Below are 16915 nucleotides of genomic sequence, written 5' to 3' on the forward strand. Positions count from 1 at the left end.
TGGATTGACCATGATCAATGCACAGGATTATGGTGACAGGGCAGGCGAGCGGGCTTGGGGTAGGGTGCTCTTTCGTGGGGGGATCGGTGCAGGCTTGATGGGCCGAAAGGCCTCCTTTTTCTCTGTCGGGATTCTTTGGATTCTATGGAATATGAACTGAAAAACAAACTTGCTGGATGTCAGGAAATAAGTGACGCAGTTAAAAAACTGTTTACTTTGACAAAGGTGAAAGGCGTCGTATCGAGGTTTGTGTGTGGGCGGACAAAAATGGGACACTTGTATGTTGCAGATTTCTACGTGCCTCGTTCGAAAAGCTTCACAACTCTGCATGACTTCCTTCAACCAAGTACACAGGCGTACTCCGGTCAAAACCAGTTTTTGAAAATGCCAATGAAACAAACTGTGTCGATCTTGATAAGAGGGGTGTGTGTCAGCCTTTTAGGTGCAGAACATTGGCCAGATTCTTGGCGCACTTAGACAAGGCATACCTCAGCGGCGGGAGAATGAATGGTGGGAACAACATGCCCTTTCATACCTCAAATCAGCACATTGACAGGGGAGATTGCAGGGCCACAAAGGCCTTGCTAACTTTGTTTTTAATAAACATCGGTTTTAATCATTAAATCTAATCACATGTCACTCTTTGGATCTAAAATTCTGATCTGGTCATGACTGGAATATTGGCCAACACACCTGAAAATTGGTTATCGAATTTACTCGTCACACTGTGGCATTGATGGCCCCGAGTTTTGGATGCCATCCCATGCTCCCCCCCCCCCCCCCCCACCATCCCTGGTGGAAACATCGTCTCTGTGTCCACCCTAATGAACCGCTGCATAATTGGACCAATTGCCTCTGGGTTACTTACTCCTCTTTTTCACGAATTATGCATGAAACTCGGGTTGCCGTCCCCCGTTTCTGTCCTTCAAAACCTGGAACATTAAACGAACGATCAGTAGCAAATCTACCAGGCTGCAGCTTAATTAAAGCACCCATTGACATACTCTCCCTCCTAAATATGTAACTTCAGGATTTAGGATAGCGTGACCAGCTGTTTCGGCATCAGTTGAATCCTCTGTCCCCGGAGCATTAGCATTACTGGTCTCCCACACCATGACACCACCGTCTCTCCCAAAATAATGAACGCCTCTTTCTTAAGTGCAGAAGGTTGCACACACGCAAAACCTACTAGCTAAATTACCACAGGTCGTACCAAACAATTCTTCATGAGTCCAAAGCCAGCAGTTATTGATACAAGATAACCAAGAGCTCAGAAACCCACCACTAAAATAATAATAACAATAGTACTCTTTATTATTGTCACAAGTAGGCTCACATTAACAGGTGCTCTTTCGGAGGGTCTGTGCAGACTCGATGGGCCAAATGGCCTCCTTCTGCAAGGTAGCGATTCTATGGTAGATTTATAATAAACATCATAATCTTTATTGTCACAAGTAGGCTTACATTAACACTGCAATGAAGTTACTGTGAAAATCCTCAAGTCGCCACACTCCGGCGCCTGTTCGGGTACACTGAGGGAGAGTTCAGAATGTCTAATTCACCTAACAAGCTTGTCTTTCGGGACTTGTAGGAGGAAACCAGAGCGAAACCCGGACGAAACCCACGCAAACACAGAACGTGCAGACTCCGCACAGACAGTGACTCAAACGGGAATCAAACCTGGGACCCTGGGTGCTGTGAAGCAACAGTGCTAACCACTGTGCTACTGTAGCCGGTAAAGTAACACTTCCTGCCCAGTCAAAAACTGACACCGAAAGTAATCAGAAGAAAATAGTACATGTCTGTAACAGCATTGGACCTTAATCAAAGTAAAGTCACCATAGTTCCAGATGGCCATAGGCGGTGGTGACCATGGGGTGGTGATTTAACCTGAGGATAATAATAATAATCTTTATTGTCACAATTAGGCTTATATAAACACTGCAATGAAGTTACTGTGCAAAACCCCAAGTCGCCACATTCCAGCGCCTGTTTGGGTACACGGAGGGAGAATTCAGAATGTCACCACACCTCAGACGAGGAGCAAGGTTGAGAGGGAGGGAGAGGGGGGGGGGCTTCATGAATAACTGCAACCGGTACGGAAATTGAACCCGAGCTGTTGGCCCCGCTCTGTGTAACAAACCAGCCGGAGCTTAATCATTACATTAGTGACTGTCGTATATTGATCCGTAGTATTGGACTCCACGAAAAGTAGAAAGACTTTTTTACATTTACCTTGTCAAAAAACTCCCAAGAGTTGCCCCGACACCCGTCTCCCCTTGGCCCACATTAAGAACTGTTTAGTACGGCCAAAAATAATTTAGGAAATAGGTTTTGCACATGCAGAATCTTCTGCACGTAATCAAGAGAAAATAGCTCTCATTGATTCATCGTTATCAGTTTCTCATAGCAGATATAGGAAATTGTCTCAAATATTTTGGACTGCCCAATTATCCATTAATGCGTATTCCAGTGGAAATCTGGCTGTCTTTTTAAAATGTGTTCATGGGTTGTGGGCACCAATGACTAAGCAGTATGTATTACCCAACTCCCTAATTGCTCGAGTAGATGGAGGTGAGCTATTGTCTTTAATGTCTGCACTCCATTCAGTCACACCCACAGTGGTGTTAAGTGAGGACATCCCAGGATTTTGGTCCAGCAACAGTGAAGAAATGGCGATATAGTTCCACGTCAGTGCCGTGGTCCTTCTAGGCGGTAGAGGTCACGGGTGTTGTCGAAGGAGCCATGGTGTGTTGCTGCAGTGCACCGTGTAGATGGTATACACTGCAGGTGGTAGAGGGAACTTAATGATTGAGGTGGTGAATGGGCTGTCGATCAAGCGGACGTCTTTGCCCTGGATGATGCTTCCCAGGTGTTGTTGGAGTTTCACTCCTCCAGGCAAGTGGCGAGTCTGTCATCACACTCCTGACGTGCGCCTTGCAGATGGGTGGACAGGCTTTGCGGAGTCAGGAGGCGAGTTAACCTGCAGCAAAAAACCAAACTCCTGACCTGTCCTTGTCGTCGGTTTCTTTACCATCCTCGGTTCAATATCCTGGAACCCCCCCTCCCTGACAGCATGGTGGGTGTACCTACACCACATTGGACTGCAGCGGTACAAGAAGGCAGCTCACCACCTCTTTCACAAAGGCAACCAGGGACGGGCAATGAATGCTGGCCTTGCGAGCGACGCTTACTCTCCATGAACGAATTTCACAATGAAGTACTGGAGGCATTCGTGGTGGGAGAACGAGCATTAACGTTTCTGATGAAAGATCATTGACCTGAAACGCTAACACTGTTTCTCACCTTCACAGATACTACCACAAACTAAGCATCTACTTCTGATTCGGGTGCCCTGCTGTTCTATGGATGGAACATCATGGGAGGGATTAGTCAACATTGTGAAGATTGAAAGAAGAGATGTCAGATCATTGCTTAGGTGAGTGAGACAACAAATTCCATCCTCAAAATTAAAAAGCTGTGGACCCTGATTATAATGGCAATTCCTTGTTTGCATTTGCTATTTTGAAATACAATATTTAATAGTTCTTAATGGTTGAATATTTTACTGACCTTTCATATTCAGCTGAGCTAGCTCCAACTCTTGGTAGTGATCCCGGAACAAGTAGTGGAAATCCTCCCACATTAACTCTTCTTTATCTTCAAATCCTGCATCTTTGAACATTGACTCTATCACATTCTGTATCTGTTCCTTTGGCAAGCAGTTGTTCGAGATCTCAATGAAAGACCTAAAACATAAAGAGGGTAAAGAATTCTTGCTTAAATCAAATGAAGCAAGACTCTTCGGTCATGACAAGTTGGCTACTGAAGACAATGAGGTCAGTTACAGCTTGGTCATGCTTGAGTACCAAGGAGTCATCATTCACCACCTAGCTGCTATCTGTCGAAGCTATTGCAAAAAAAATCCTTTTACATCTGAAAGATGTAAAGATTGAAAGATTTGTTCGATGACTCTAAAACCATCGCAGAATGGCTCCAACACAGAAGGGCCCCGGCTCTCTGAACCAGCCATGGATCTTGTGCCATTCCCCAACCCTCTCCCCGAGATAAAATACAAAGAGAGATTGATGAAGTAAATGTGGACCAAATGTTTCCCCTTGTGGGGCAATCCAGAATGAGAGGGCACAGATATAGGTTGAGAGGCGGTAGATTTAGAACTGAGATGAGGAGGAACTACTTCTCGCAGAGGGTGGTGAATTGTGGAACTGGCTTCCCCAAAGTGGAGTGGAGTCTGAGTGATTGAATGGTTTCAAGAAGGAGATAGATATATTTCTGCATATAAAACAGGTTAAAGGGGTATGGGGAACAGGCAGGAAGGTGGATTTGAGACCAGGAAGAGATCAGCCCTGATCTGATTGAATGTCGGAGCAGGCTCGAAGGGCTGAATTGCCTACTTCTGCAGACACTGCACAGAGAACCAAGGTACTTTAATGCATCAAAGTAATGCAAGTGAAGTTTACTTGGTGTACCTTAGTAGTTGCGAGAATTCGTCCTTCGACATGGAACCGTTCCCATCGACATCGTACATTGTAAACATGAGCTTGGATTTTGCCTCGGGGGAACCTGTACAAAGGCAAATGGGGTATTTTTCGTTGTTCCAAAAAATGCAACAGTATCTGTGACAGGAGGCTGACCTGTACCAGTTGAATATCTCGGGGGCAGAGTGAAACGTTCTGACAGGCATTTCTTAAAATGAAGAAAAACAGTTCAATGCCAGAGTACGGGAAGTCCACTATCCCATTTATTCATTCCGACCCAATGTGCAACCCATCAATCCTTCAGCGGCACTTCCCAAACCCACAAACCCTGCCACCAAAGAAAGACAAGGACCGCAGATGCATGGGAACACCCACCGCCTGCAAGTTCCCCTCCAAGCCGCTCACCATTCAGACTTGGAACCAAATCGCTGTACCGTCACTACTGGGTCAAAACCCTGGAACTCTCTAGCTAGCAGCACTGTGGGTGTCCCCACATCCCATGGTATGGCAGCGGTTCAAGGCATCAACTCACCTTCTAAAGGGCAATTGGGGGTGGAAGATAAATGTTTACCTGAGCAGTCACGCCAACATAGAATATAGTTTTTAAAAATGGTGTCCTCTTTATGCATTATTATTTACATCCAGTTCTTAATATAGTGATGTGATAGAGGGCATGCATGCAATAATTCTGTACAACCCTCTGAGGTAGAGTTTCAAACAAAACACGAACTGTCAGTCTTTTTTCAATACTAGCTGATTGCCCGGGTACAGTAGGCGCAAAGAACAATGGTCTTGTGGACAACCAGATGGATTGTTCGAATCACGACCCCTCGAGAGGGGCCTGCCAAAGTTACTGTTGTCACGAGGCCAGCTAATCAGGAATGGAGAACCGATTTGGTCGCTTGACCCAACAAAAGAGAGTCTACCAGGATATCCATCAACCTAAGTTTATTTGGAAACACTGATTTGTATTGCACGAGTCAATTTACCCAAGGGAAACGGAGAAGTGGCCACGAGTCACAAACGCGAGCAGCCTGTAAATGAAACTCCTGGGGTTTCGGGTCAAGCATATTGTGGTGCCAGAATAACATGCTGCAAATTAACTCCTTCGTTCAGTGGCCAGGCATGCTTGAAGCACGAGAAGTATCCGTACCCAATTGTGAGCCGTGCAATTTAATTAATAAGTCATTGCTTTTTAAACCACCTGCACTGGCTCCACTGACACCCAAACAATCAATGCCAAAATGTTTTGATGCTTTCAGTCCACCACTACCCCATCAGTGGACTGTAAACATGTTCTCAGCTTTCTGCTGACTGGTCCCCTGCAAAAACTGTTATGGAAAACGCACTTGTTCCTGCTGTGACTGACATCATTACTGTAGCTGATCTACCCAAGGGCCTACCGTCCGGATCACGGCAGAGCCTTGGTTTCCAATGTTTTCAAAGATTACTGCAAACAAAGGGTGGCACGGTAGCACAGTGGTTAGCACTGCAGCCTCACAGCGCCAGAGATCCGGGTTCAATTCCAGCCTTGGGTAACTGTCTGGGCGGAGTTTGCAAGTTCTCCCAGTGTCTGCGCTGTGCTGTTCTTTGTATTTCTTATTTCAGGATGATTGGCGTAGTGTTCACAAAGATTACAAAATAGCTTTAAATTAAACAAAGCTATTCATTTATTTGCACTTCTAACTTGGATTCGACACATACTTCTTAAGAATACACGGTTGATTAATAACATCTACAGCTAATCTCACTATTGGTTTATACTATGATCTACACTCACTTACACTATCTGCTCTTCTAACCTTCACTTGCTACCTCCTGCACATGCTCCTCCCCAAAGGTCTAGCATCACTGCCTTATATAGTTGCAACTAGCTCCCGCTAGTGGCTACTCATGACACTACATTAACTCTTGCAATGCTGATAGTTATGATAATACCACATACGCAGGTTTCCTCTGGGTGCTCCGGTTTCCTCCCACAGTCCAAAAAATGTGCAGGTTAGGTGGATTGGCCAGGCTAAAATTGCCCCTTAGCGTCCAAGGGTGTGCAGGTTAGATGGGGTTAGGGTGGGGGAGTCAGCCTGGGTAGGGTGATCTTTTGGAAGGTTGGTGCAGTCTCGATGGGCCGAACGGCCTCCTTCTGTACTGTGCGGTTTCTATGGAAAGGTGGACTGGGTTAGAGCACAACACGCCACATCATCTGCAATTAGTGGGACTGATGAAACATTAAAAACCAGGAGGTAGAAAATATATTGGCTAAACCGTTGTGAATCACGGGAAATAAATGGATCACCATAATACCAGATGTGTAACTATCGTTAATAATATGTCCTCATCTCCATCAGGGACTGTATTCCCCAACAATCCACATTAGTTAATCTTTGATGTTGAGATACATACACCACCTGCCCATGGTTCTTTTACTGCCTCTAAATGGTTCCTTGACCCGACAGCAACTATGAGATTTAAGGCAAGAAAGAATAAATGAGATTCACTTCCCCCAAAACAGGAATGAATATATTGAGGACAGAGAGTTCAGTAGGTACACCATATCACAGGGCAGTGTGGTGTTCTTTATGTTGCTTATTTCAGGATGTTTGGCGTAGTGTTCACAAAGAGCACAGAATAGCTTTTAACTTGAACAACGCTATGATTTTATTTACACTACTAAACAGGGATCCGACACTTAGTCCTTAAGAATACACAACTGATCAATAACATCTAACTACACTCATCTACTGCTAATCTCAGTACTGGTATAAACTAAACTTTGTTCACACTATCTGCTCTCATGACCTTCACTCGCTATCTCCTGCATCCATTCCTCCCCTAAATTCCAGCATCACTGCCTTATATAGTTGTATCTGCATCTCCCTCTAGTGGCTACTCTCAACACTACATTAACCCTTGTAATGATGGTCGTTATGATAATACCACAGGCTACTCTGCCGGTTTCCAGTCTTTGTCAGTGGCAGCCCTACTGGTCAGTCGCCAAGGCACAGCAAGCGTCCAGTGGAGTTACAACCCGCTCTCATGTCCCCAGCTCGGAATTACCTTTCATCAGGATGACAAAGATGTCGAGGAACTCCCGGAATGAGAGGTAGCCGTTTCCATCCTGGTCAGCCAACGAAAACATCTGCTCCACAAACATGGAGTCCTCCTTCAGTCCCAGCGCATCAGCAAACTCCGCGCGCGTCAGCTCGCATTTCAGAGTTTCCTTCGCCTTCTTCGACAATTCACTGTCAAGGTTGCCAGCGTTTGACCCGTCAATCTCCAGGACCTAAAGGTGGCGAACAGCACGGGAATAAATGGTACACAGAGTAATCATTCGGCACTGTTCAGCGTGTGAGTTTTTCGAGGAGGTCACTAAGATGATTGATGCAGGTAGGGCAGTAGATGTTGTCTATATGGACTTCAGTAAGGCCTTTGACAAGGTCCCTCATGGTAGACTAGTACAAAAGGTGAAGTCACAAGGGATCAGGGGTGAACTGGCAAGGTGGATACAGAACTGGCTAGGCCATAGAAGGCAGAGGGTAGCAATGGAGGGATGCTTTTCTAATTGGAGGGCTGTGACCAGTGGTGTTCCACAGGGATCAGTGCTGGGACCTTTGCTCTTTGTAGTATATATAAATGATTTGGAGGAAAATGTAACTGGTCTGATTAGTAAGTTTGCAGACGACACAAAGGTTGGTGGAATTGCGGATAGCGATGAGGACTGTCTGAGGATACAGCAGGATTTAGATTGTCTGGAGACTTGGGCGGAGAGATGGCAGATGGAGTTTAACCTGGACAAATGTGAGGTAATGCATTTTGGAAGGGCTAATGCAGGTAGGGAATATACAGTGAATGGTAGAACCCTCAAGAGTATTGAAAGTCAAAGAGATCTAGGAGTACAGGTCCACAGATCACTGAAAGGGGCTACACAGGTGGAGAAGGTAGTCAAGAAGGCATACGGCATGCTTGCCTTCATTGGCCGGGGCATTGAGTATAAGAATTGGCAAGTCATGTTGCAGCTGTATAGAACCTTAGTTAGGCCACACTTGGAGTATAGTGTTCAATTCTGGTCGCCACACTACCAGAAGGATGTGGAGGCTTTAGAGAGGGTGCAGAAGAGATTTACCAGAATGTTGCCTGGTATGGAGGGCATAAGCTATGAGGAGCGATTGAATAAACTCGGTTTGTTCTCACTGGAACGAAGGAGGTTGAGGGGCGACCTGATAGAGGTATACAAAATTATGAGGGGCATAGACAGAGTGGATAGTCAGAGGCTTTTCCCCAGGGTAGAGGGGTCAATTACTAGGGGGCATAGGTTTAAGGTGAGAGGGGCAAAGTTTAGAGTAGATGTACGAGGCAAGTTTTTTACGCAGAGGGTAGTGGGTGCCTGGAACTCACTACCGGAGGAGGTAGTGGAGGCAGGGACGATAGGGACATTTAAGGGGCATCTTGACAAATATATGAATAGGATGGGAATAGAAGGATACGGACCCAGGAAGTGTAGAAGATTGTAGTTTAGTCGGGCAGTATGGTCGGCACGGGCTTGGAGGGCCGAAGGGCCTGTTCCTGTGCTGTACATTTCTTTGTTCTTTGTTTGTTTGTGAAGACATTTAAATATAAGCTGGTTATTATTGTCGACAATATTCGCAAATCAACATTTGCCTCGCATTTATTTGGCTGTTTTTGCTGGAGGCATTAAACTGTTAAAATAAACTTAACCTGCTTTGAAATGACAAGCAGAAGAATATATTACAAATAGGTTAATTGCGGTGGCCTGGACTGGCATGGCTAAGACATGGGTAGTGTGGGGGAGGGGAGAACTGTCAGGCTTCCTTTTTGCTCTACTGCTTTGTTAAACATCTTGAACCCTGTGCCACAAAGGCAAGTCTTCCATCCAGTCCCCCTCCACACCTGGGAGCCTCCGTACTCGTTCCAGGGTTGTCGGGTCCCCAACACCCATTTTCTTTTCTTTTTTCGATCATGGGGGCATCACAGGCTGTGCAAGCATTTATTGTCCATCACTAATTGCCCTTGAGGGGATAGTTTAAGAGTCAACCACATTACTGTGGGTCTGGATGTCACATATAGGCCAGACCAGGTAAGGACAGCAGATTTCCTTCCCTAAAGGACATTAGTGAGCCAGATGGGTTTTTATGATAATCGACAATGGTTTCATGGTCATCATTAAACTTTTAATTCTAGATTTTTATTGAATTCAAATAAATTGGGTGGTGCCCCTAATGCTATTTACATTTCAGTCGGTTTGCGCAACAGTGCTAACCACTGTGCCGCCCATGGAGACCTTTAATTGTAATTTATCACAGCTTTCAGTATATGAAATTCTAATCACAACTGGGGAAACACTGCACGTCCATATCTTTGCAATATTAAGCTGATACAAATTGGTCACTATGCATGCACAAGAGGAACGTCAAAATTGATGCAACCGCAACAGTACCTGTGCAAACACATGGCGGAAAAATGTATCCAAGATCTTAATCCGCTGCTGCTTTGTCACGGCTTCTTTCAGAAGTGTCCGCTCTTTCACTTCATGGATCAGCAGACTTATGCCATACCTGTCTATGTGTGCTTTAAAATCTTCCACAAAGGCACTACGATCTTCTTCCCCTTCAAACATCAACACCTGTGTACAAGACGTCACATTCAGATCAGGTTCATGGGATGCCACATTTTATATATTACCAAAAACATTGAGGCAGATGCATTAAATATTTAAAATCCTGAGGGGACTTGACAGGGTAGATATCAGGAGGATGTTTCCATTTATGAAGTAGAATAGAACTCGGGGACGGGCGGGGGAGGGGCATTTTAAAAATAAGAGGGCCTCATTTTTAAGACCAAGATGAGAATTTTCTTTCTCTACGAGGGCCGTTAGACTGGAATTCCTTTCCCTGGAGGACAGCTGTGTTAAGCTCCGATGGTATCTCTGTAGTAAGAACTAGAAAGGAAGTCTTGTCTTCGTCAGCTCCAGTTTTATTGTGTTGTACAATCACTTCTCCTCCAACTCCACAGTGCCACCTGTATCCCCTTCATATTTATGTGCAGTCGTTCAAACAATAAGTGTGGTCTATTAAACAATTATAGCTCCAACCCTTTCCTAACAAGTGGAGGCTTCGGTTATTGAATTTATTCGAGGCAGAGTTAGATTTTTGATAGAAAAGGGAGAGTCAAGGGTTATGTGGGGGGGGGGGGCAGACAGGAAAGTGGAGCTGAGGCCACAATCAGATTCGACCATCATCTTATTGAATGGTGGAGCAGGCTCAAAGGGCAAAATGGTCTACTCCTATTGTCTAAGTCTGACGTTCCTTATGTTCCCAATATTCAGGGTTACTGGGAGAACGGCACTCAGGGAGCTGCTCACTTGGAGAGACAGTGCACACCCGATGAGTTGAATAGCCTCTCTTTCTGCACTGTAATTCTGCGTATTTCTGTTTAGGAGATGGCAACCAATAGAAAACTTACACCTGTCAGTGATCAATAACTATTGTGAAGAGTAATAAGATGCAATAGTAGAACCTGCCGGAACTTCATTGAGACACAGACGGAAAACGTGATTTTTCTTTTCAAAACTGAACTGACTTAGTAGCTCATAAATGTTTAAAACAAATTAATTACTGTTCAGCTCCTGAATTTAAATCACAATTCTGCACTGTGATATCCAATCCATTATTGCAACAATACTGTTCCAGGGAATAAAGAAAGTATACTTGTTAAAAATAGAGTCATATTCTTAGAGGACTCTGGAAGAAGATAGGTAAAGGATTCTCATGCTGCCTATCGATCCACAGCAGTAGAGCAACTTTCTCCGCGTGTCTGCATGGGTTTCCTCCGGGTGCTCCGGTTTCCTCCCACAGTCCAGAGATGCGCAGGTTAAATGCATTGGCCATGGTAAAACTGTCTCTTAGTGCGCAAAGGTTAGGCGGGGTTACGGGTTTACGGGGGGGATGGGGTGGGGGAGGGAGTTGGCCTAGGTTAGCATGCTCTTTCAGAGGGTCGGTGCAGACTCGATGGGCCGAATGGACTCCTTCTGCACTGTGGGGATTCTATAAAGCAAATTCAATGAAGTAGGCCACTCAACCCCTCAAGGTTAACCTTTCTGCTTAACTTCAAGAGGCGGGAGTAAAATATTCCCAGGAACATGCAATCGCGTCACTTTACGATACCTATTTTTTGAAAGAATTTTCTCACTCGGAAACCCATTTTTGTGTTTCTTTTGTCAACTTTGGTATTTTTTTTCAATTTACCGCAGATTTTATTCTCCGAGATTGAAAGCAACAAAAAGCACTGGTAACACGATCAACTTTGAAAGGAAACATGCTGATCGGAGAAGATAGCATTTTAGATAGCACGGTAGCATAGTGGTTAGCACTGTTGCTTCACAGCGCCAGGGTCCCAAATTTGGTTCCCGGCTTGGGTCACTGTCTGTGTGGAGTCTGCATGTTCTCCCTGTGTCTGCGTGGGTTTCCTCCAGTTTCCTCCCACAAGTCCCAAAGGACATGCTTGTAAGGTAATTTGGACATTCCGAATTATCCCTCTGTGTACCCGAACAGTGCAGACTCTGCACAGACAGTGACCCAGGCCGGGAATCGAACCTGGGAACCTGGAGCTGTAAAGCAACAGTGCTAACCACTGTGTCACCTGTAGTTATCATCATAAACTTGCCTTTATTAGCCGTGACATAGAATACAAGAGCAGGAGCAGAACAAAATACTGGTTCGGCCACAGCGGCAGTGCTGTGTGCAGTTCTGGTCACCCCATTACATTGGAGAGGGTACAGAGGAGATTTACCAGGATGTTGCCTGGGCTGGAGAAAAGATTGGATAGGATGGGATAGGTTTCCTTGGAGCAGCAAAGGCTGAGAGGGGACCTGATAGAGGTGTGTCAGATTATGAAGGGCACAGATCTTAGAATCATGGAGTCCCTACAGTGCAGATGGAGGCCATTTGGCCCATTGAGTCTGCACTGACCCTCTGAAAGTGCACCCTTCCTAGGCCCGCTCGCCTGCCCTATCCCCACAACCCCACCTAATCTTTTGGACACTAAGGGGCAATTTAGCGTGGCCAATCCACTGAACCTGCACATCTTTGGACTGTAGGATGAAACCGGAGCACCCGGAGGAAACCCACGCAGACACGGGGAGAAAGTACAAACTCCATACAGACAGCAACCCAAGGTCGGAATTGAACCGGGTCCCTGGCGCTGTGAGGCAGCAGTGCCAACCACTGTGCCACCGTGAATAGGAAGGCACTTTTTCCATTAGTTGGTTGGGGGGGGGGGTCAATGGATCAATAACCAGGGTGTATAGATTTAAGGTAAGAGGCTTAAAGGGGAGTTGAGGAGAAACAATTTCACTCAGAGGTTTCTGGGAGTCTGGAACTCACTGTCTGAAAGGGTGGTTGAGTCAGAAACTCTGATAACTTTGAAGAAGTATTGAGATATTCACTGGCGCTGCTGTAACCTCCAGGGTTATGGGCCAAGGGCTGGAGAATGGAATTAGTGCAGTCGGATCTTTGTTGACCAGCATGGACACAAACGGCCCAATGGCCTCCTTCAGTGCTGTAAAAGTCTTTGAATCTATGAGTCCCAAATCTATGATCACACAGTGTCTGAGCCCCCACCAGCAAGCTGGAATGTCTCCGAACACAGGCTGCTCTGATCGACAGAAAGAGTTAGAGGTCGCAAGGTCTGGTTGCACCGTAACAAAGCGTCCCGGGGTGGGAACTGCTGACTTGATGTAGAGAGAAGCCACAGAAAATGGTGCAGCAGAACAAAGGACACTTCAGAGCTGAAGAACAGAGAGGAGTGAAGTGCTTTTAACCAGGAACAAAGCTCTGATGGAAAGTGAATGCCCAACAAGTTGTCAAGTCGCTGCTGTCATAATATACACACACACACACACTGATGGACATGCAGTGGGACCAATCAGCATACACAACACCGCAGCCAATCACCAGTGAGAGCACACGCACTATAAAGACAGGGGACAGGAGAGTTCCCGCTCATTCTAGTAGCAGCCAGCTCGGAGCACAGAGCTCACAGCCTGCAACACAGACATTCACCATGGGCTGAGTGCATCACCTGGTTAGGACTAGGCAAGGGTCAACAGTTAAAGCTGGTATTGCATTTACCTACAGTTCAAGTATGTTAATATAGTTCACCTTATAATAAAATAGAGTTGCACCACTTCCAGTGTTGGTGATCTGTTTGTGATCCAGAACACCCAACACATCAGCTGCCTTGATTTTAATTGAGTGCAACACTCCCTTCTTAATAAATGCCCTGATTTACCACATCAAAACATCTCCTGCTGCCTGATTGGTTTCAGTCCTGTCAAAGTAATTCTCGAGTGAGCTATAGAACTCAAAGCTGCGCCGTCCAAACCGGCAACATCCGCCACCTGGAAGGACAAGGGCCGAGGATGTCGCTGTCGTTGGGTCTCAAAATCCTGGTATTTCCTTCTGAACAACACTGTGGAGTTGCCATCGCTACACGAGTTGAAGCATTCCAAGGAGTTGGCTCACCATCACCTTCTCAGGGGCAATAAGCGATGGCCAATAAAGGCTCGCGTTTCCAGCAACCCCCAAATCCCACAAATGAATAGATACGTTTTTAAAACGGACTTGAAATAAATCGTCTCCCTCGGACTTGCTCATCTTGATCACTTTGTTCTATTCTCCGTGCCTGGCCAACATTAAGCGAAATCAGATGAGTAATTTTCAGCTTTGACATCGATTGTTGGTGAATGAATGTGGAAACCAGCCCAAACCCAGTTGGCCAACTCCTTTGTGAGTTGGAGAATCCACTCTGTCTAGACGCACCAGTTTTATGGTGGAGCAGCTTTGGACGTGTGAGAAGTCAAGCATTCGGTCAACTCTGCATTTAATTTTTGGCACTCTAACTTGACAGCTCAAGTTCAAAGAAACCGCAGTATCAATGGCTTATCAGTTATAAAAATAAGCTGTTACTCAACATTTTATGGAGCTCAGCAAAACACGCCGAATGGCCAGATTCATTTCCAGGAAAGGCAGGACTGGTCCCTAATCAAACAATGAGTAGAATTTGCTGCCAAGATTAAATGTTCATTTCGATACAATCATGGGCTGTCTGGGCGAACTCTTGGAACTTCAATGTTTATTAAACCCTGTGTTCTCATTGCACGCTATTGTTCTCTTTACCACGCACTTCCAGAAGAAAGTGGCCCTTTCTGAGCTACAGAACCTAAGCACAGTAGTGCGGGAGATGTAGATTTTAATGAGCATCCTAAAGAAGAGAGAGATGAGGAGATGAAAAGGTTTAAGGGAGGAATTCTAGAGGAATTAGGAACAAGGCAACCGGTAATAGAGCAAAGCAAATTGAGGATGTTCGGGAAACCAGGATTTAAAAAGGCGAGAGTCCTGAGAGAGTTGAAGATCTCGAGGCCATTACAGAGATCGGGAAGGGTGAGGCCATGAAGCGATCGGAGCACAATGTGGGTCAGCTGGCAAATCAAATCTTGGAACGCCCAGTTGTGTAACCGTTGGTAGCGCGCAACCGAACCACAATGGAGAGATCTTGCTTACCAGATCATATTCCTTGGGAACCTTCAGCATCAACGCTTTTTCTCCATTACTGGTGGATTGAATAATGTCAGTGGAGCCCCCGTTACACAGGCTGATGTTTCGGATCAGAGCCCGTTTGCTGTCCATGACCTTAATGCACTTCTCGGTGTCAAAGATAACGCTGACAGGACGGAGTGGCTCCTTGGGCCCTTGCCACTCAGAAACTAAATGTAATGCGAGAACGTACATCAGGTGAGGAAGATTACAGACGATAACAGAAGACCCTCTTAACATGTCAACGTCGAGATTACAGAACATTGAATCGTGTCCCAAAATAAGTGAGGATAGGTTTTCCTGCCCATGTACTTGCGGGTTATTGGGTAGCGGTGGGGCGGAGGGGGGCGTTTAATGAATTGGGGAAGAGTAAGCAAGGAGGAACATAATCCCAGTGAAGATGCCTCCCAGTTTTTCTGTCAACATAAATGAATGGACAACCAGAAAAGCTTTGTTGGAACATAAATTAGGGTCATACACTCGTAGCCCGCCCCCTTTTCCTATATTTACTGGTACTCAAGATGCAGGGCCCACCCTCAAAATGCCTAAAAACAGTAACCTATTTTGGTGAAAGTTTAGTCGTTAAAGGTTTATAATACATAAGGGTTGGGAACACTGTCCTTTCATTTCTCGGGCCAAGTCAATGTCCCTTCAGGTATTTCTGCTGACATGAATGTTTTCAAGTGAAGGGAACATGGTTTTCAGTGGTGGGTGCGGACACATGTCATCTGTAACTTGACAATGCCGTTCAACATGAAACATGCAAAAGGTTCTCCACAGAGTATTGTTGAAGTAAACAGTAGGGTTTTGTTAAGATGACTCAGATAGCCAGAAGGATTGTAACTAATGGTCAATATTTACTCAGTCTTACATTTATTTACTGGGTCAAACATTATAAGCCTGTGCTTCCTAACCCAACCACCCCACTCAATCAATAGGTCTGAATTTATATGCGCTCAAATGAAATTCCAACGAATGCCACCACCTGCGCACAAATGCCAAAGTGCTGAAACATTTATTGGATGACAAGTTTGAACCTCAATGATCCGCGGATAATGTGACATATGTGGGCTGGAATTCTCCGGCCGCTCTCTGACGGCGGCATTCTCTGGCCCCGCCAGCAGCACATCCCCCGCCCACAGGTTTCCCGACAACGTGGGGCGGTTTCAGGTCACACCTGTCTGGCATCTCAAAACGTTTGCAATATTTCGGGGAACTGCCTCCATTAAATGGAACGCAGGACTTCGGTGCGGGAGAAGGCCATTCAGCCCTTCGAGCCTGCTCCACCATTCAATAAGATCATTGGATGATCCGTTTGATTCCATTTTCCTGCCTGCCCACTCCACAGCCGTTGATTCCCTCGTCCTCCAGAAAACGTCCAGCTCTGCCTCAAATAAATTGAAATGAAATGAAATGAAAATCACTTATTGTCACAAGTAGGCTTCAATGAAGTTACTGTCCGCCACATTCCGGCGCCTGTTCGGGGAGGCTGGTACGGGAATTGAACCGTGCTGCTGGCCTGCCTTGGTCTGCTTTAAAAGCCAGCGATGTAGCCCAGTGTGCTAAACCATTCAAAAGTGGAGTGAAACCATTCATCCATGATTAGCAACGAGAAGGTCTAGTCAGCAATCTAAGTTGCAACATTACCACATAAATTATCTTATTTCGCAATTTTATAAGTAATACCTCGGATTTTATTTCCCAAATCTGTTGACGACTTCACAAAAACTTTTTTTTTCCGCAACTTATTATTTTCTTTCTTTTGAACAGCAGCTACATAGAAAGCCAGTAACAAGGCCGCTGGTGATA

General features: G+C 45.5%; 1 protein-coding gene across 1 annotated transcript in view; it reads right to left on the bottom strand.

Annotated features, from left to right (window-relative positions):
- LOC140404403 (dual oxidase 2-like) overlaps nt 1-16915 on the bottom strand; it is a 127075-nt gene that overhangs the window by 38521 nt on the left and 71639 nt on the right. The window contains exons 16-22 of the mRNA XM_072492893.1: nt 16793-16906; nt 15074-15276; nt 9952-10137; nt 7554-7779; nt 4491-4584; nt 3574-3749; nt 869-932 (exon numbers count right to left, since the gene is read on the bottom strand). Coding sequence (XP_072348994.1) covers nt 869-932; nt 3574-3749; nt 4491-4584; nt 7554-7779; nt 9952-10137; nt 15074-15276; nt 16793-16906 — 1063 coding nt within the window. The remainder of the gene's footprint in view (nt 1-868; nt 933-3573; nt 3750-4490; nt 4585-7553; nt 7780-9951; nt 10138-15073; nt 15277-16792; nt 16907-16915) is intronic.

The sequence above is a fragment of the Scyliorhinus torazame genome, chromosome 30 (genome assembly GCF_047496885.1).
Source record: "Scyliorhinus torazame isolate Kashiwa2021f chromosome 30, sScyTor2.1, whole genome shotgun sequence".
Lineage (NCBI taxonomy): Eukaryota > Metazoa > Chordata > Chondrichthyes > Carcharhiniformes > Scyliorhinidae > Scyliorhinus > Scyliorhinus torazame.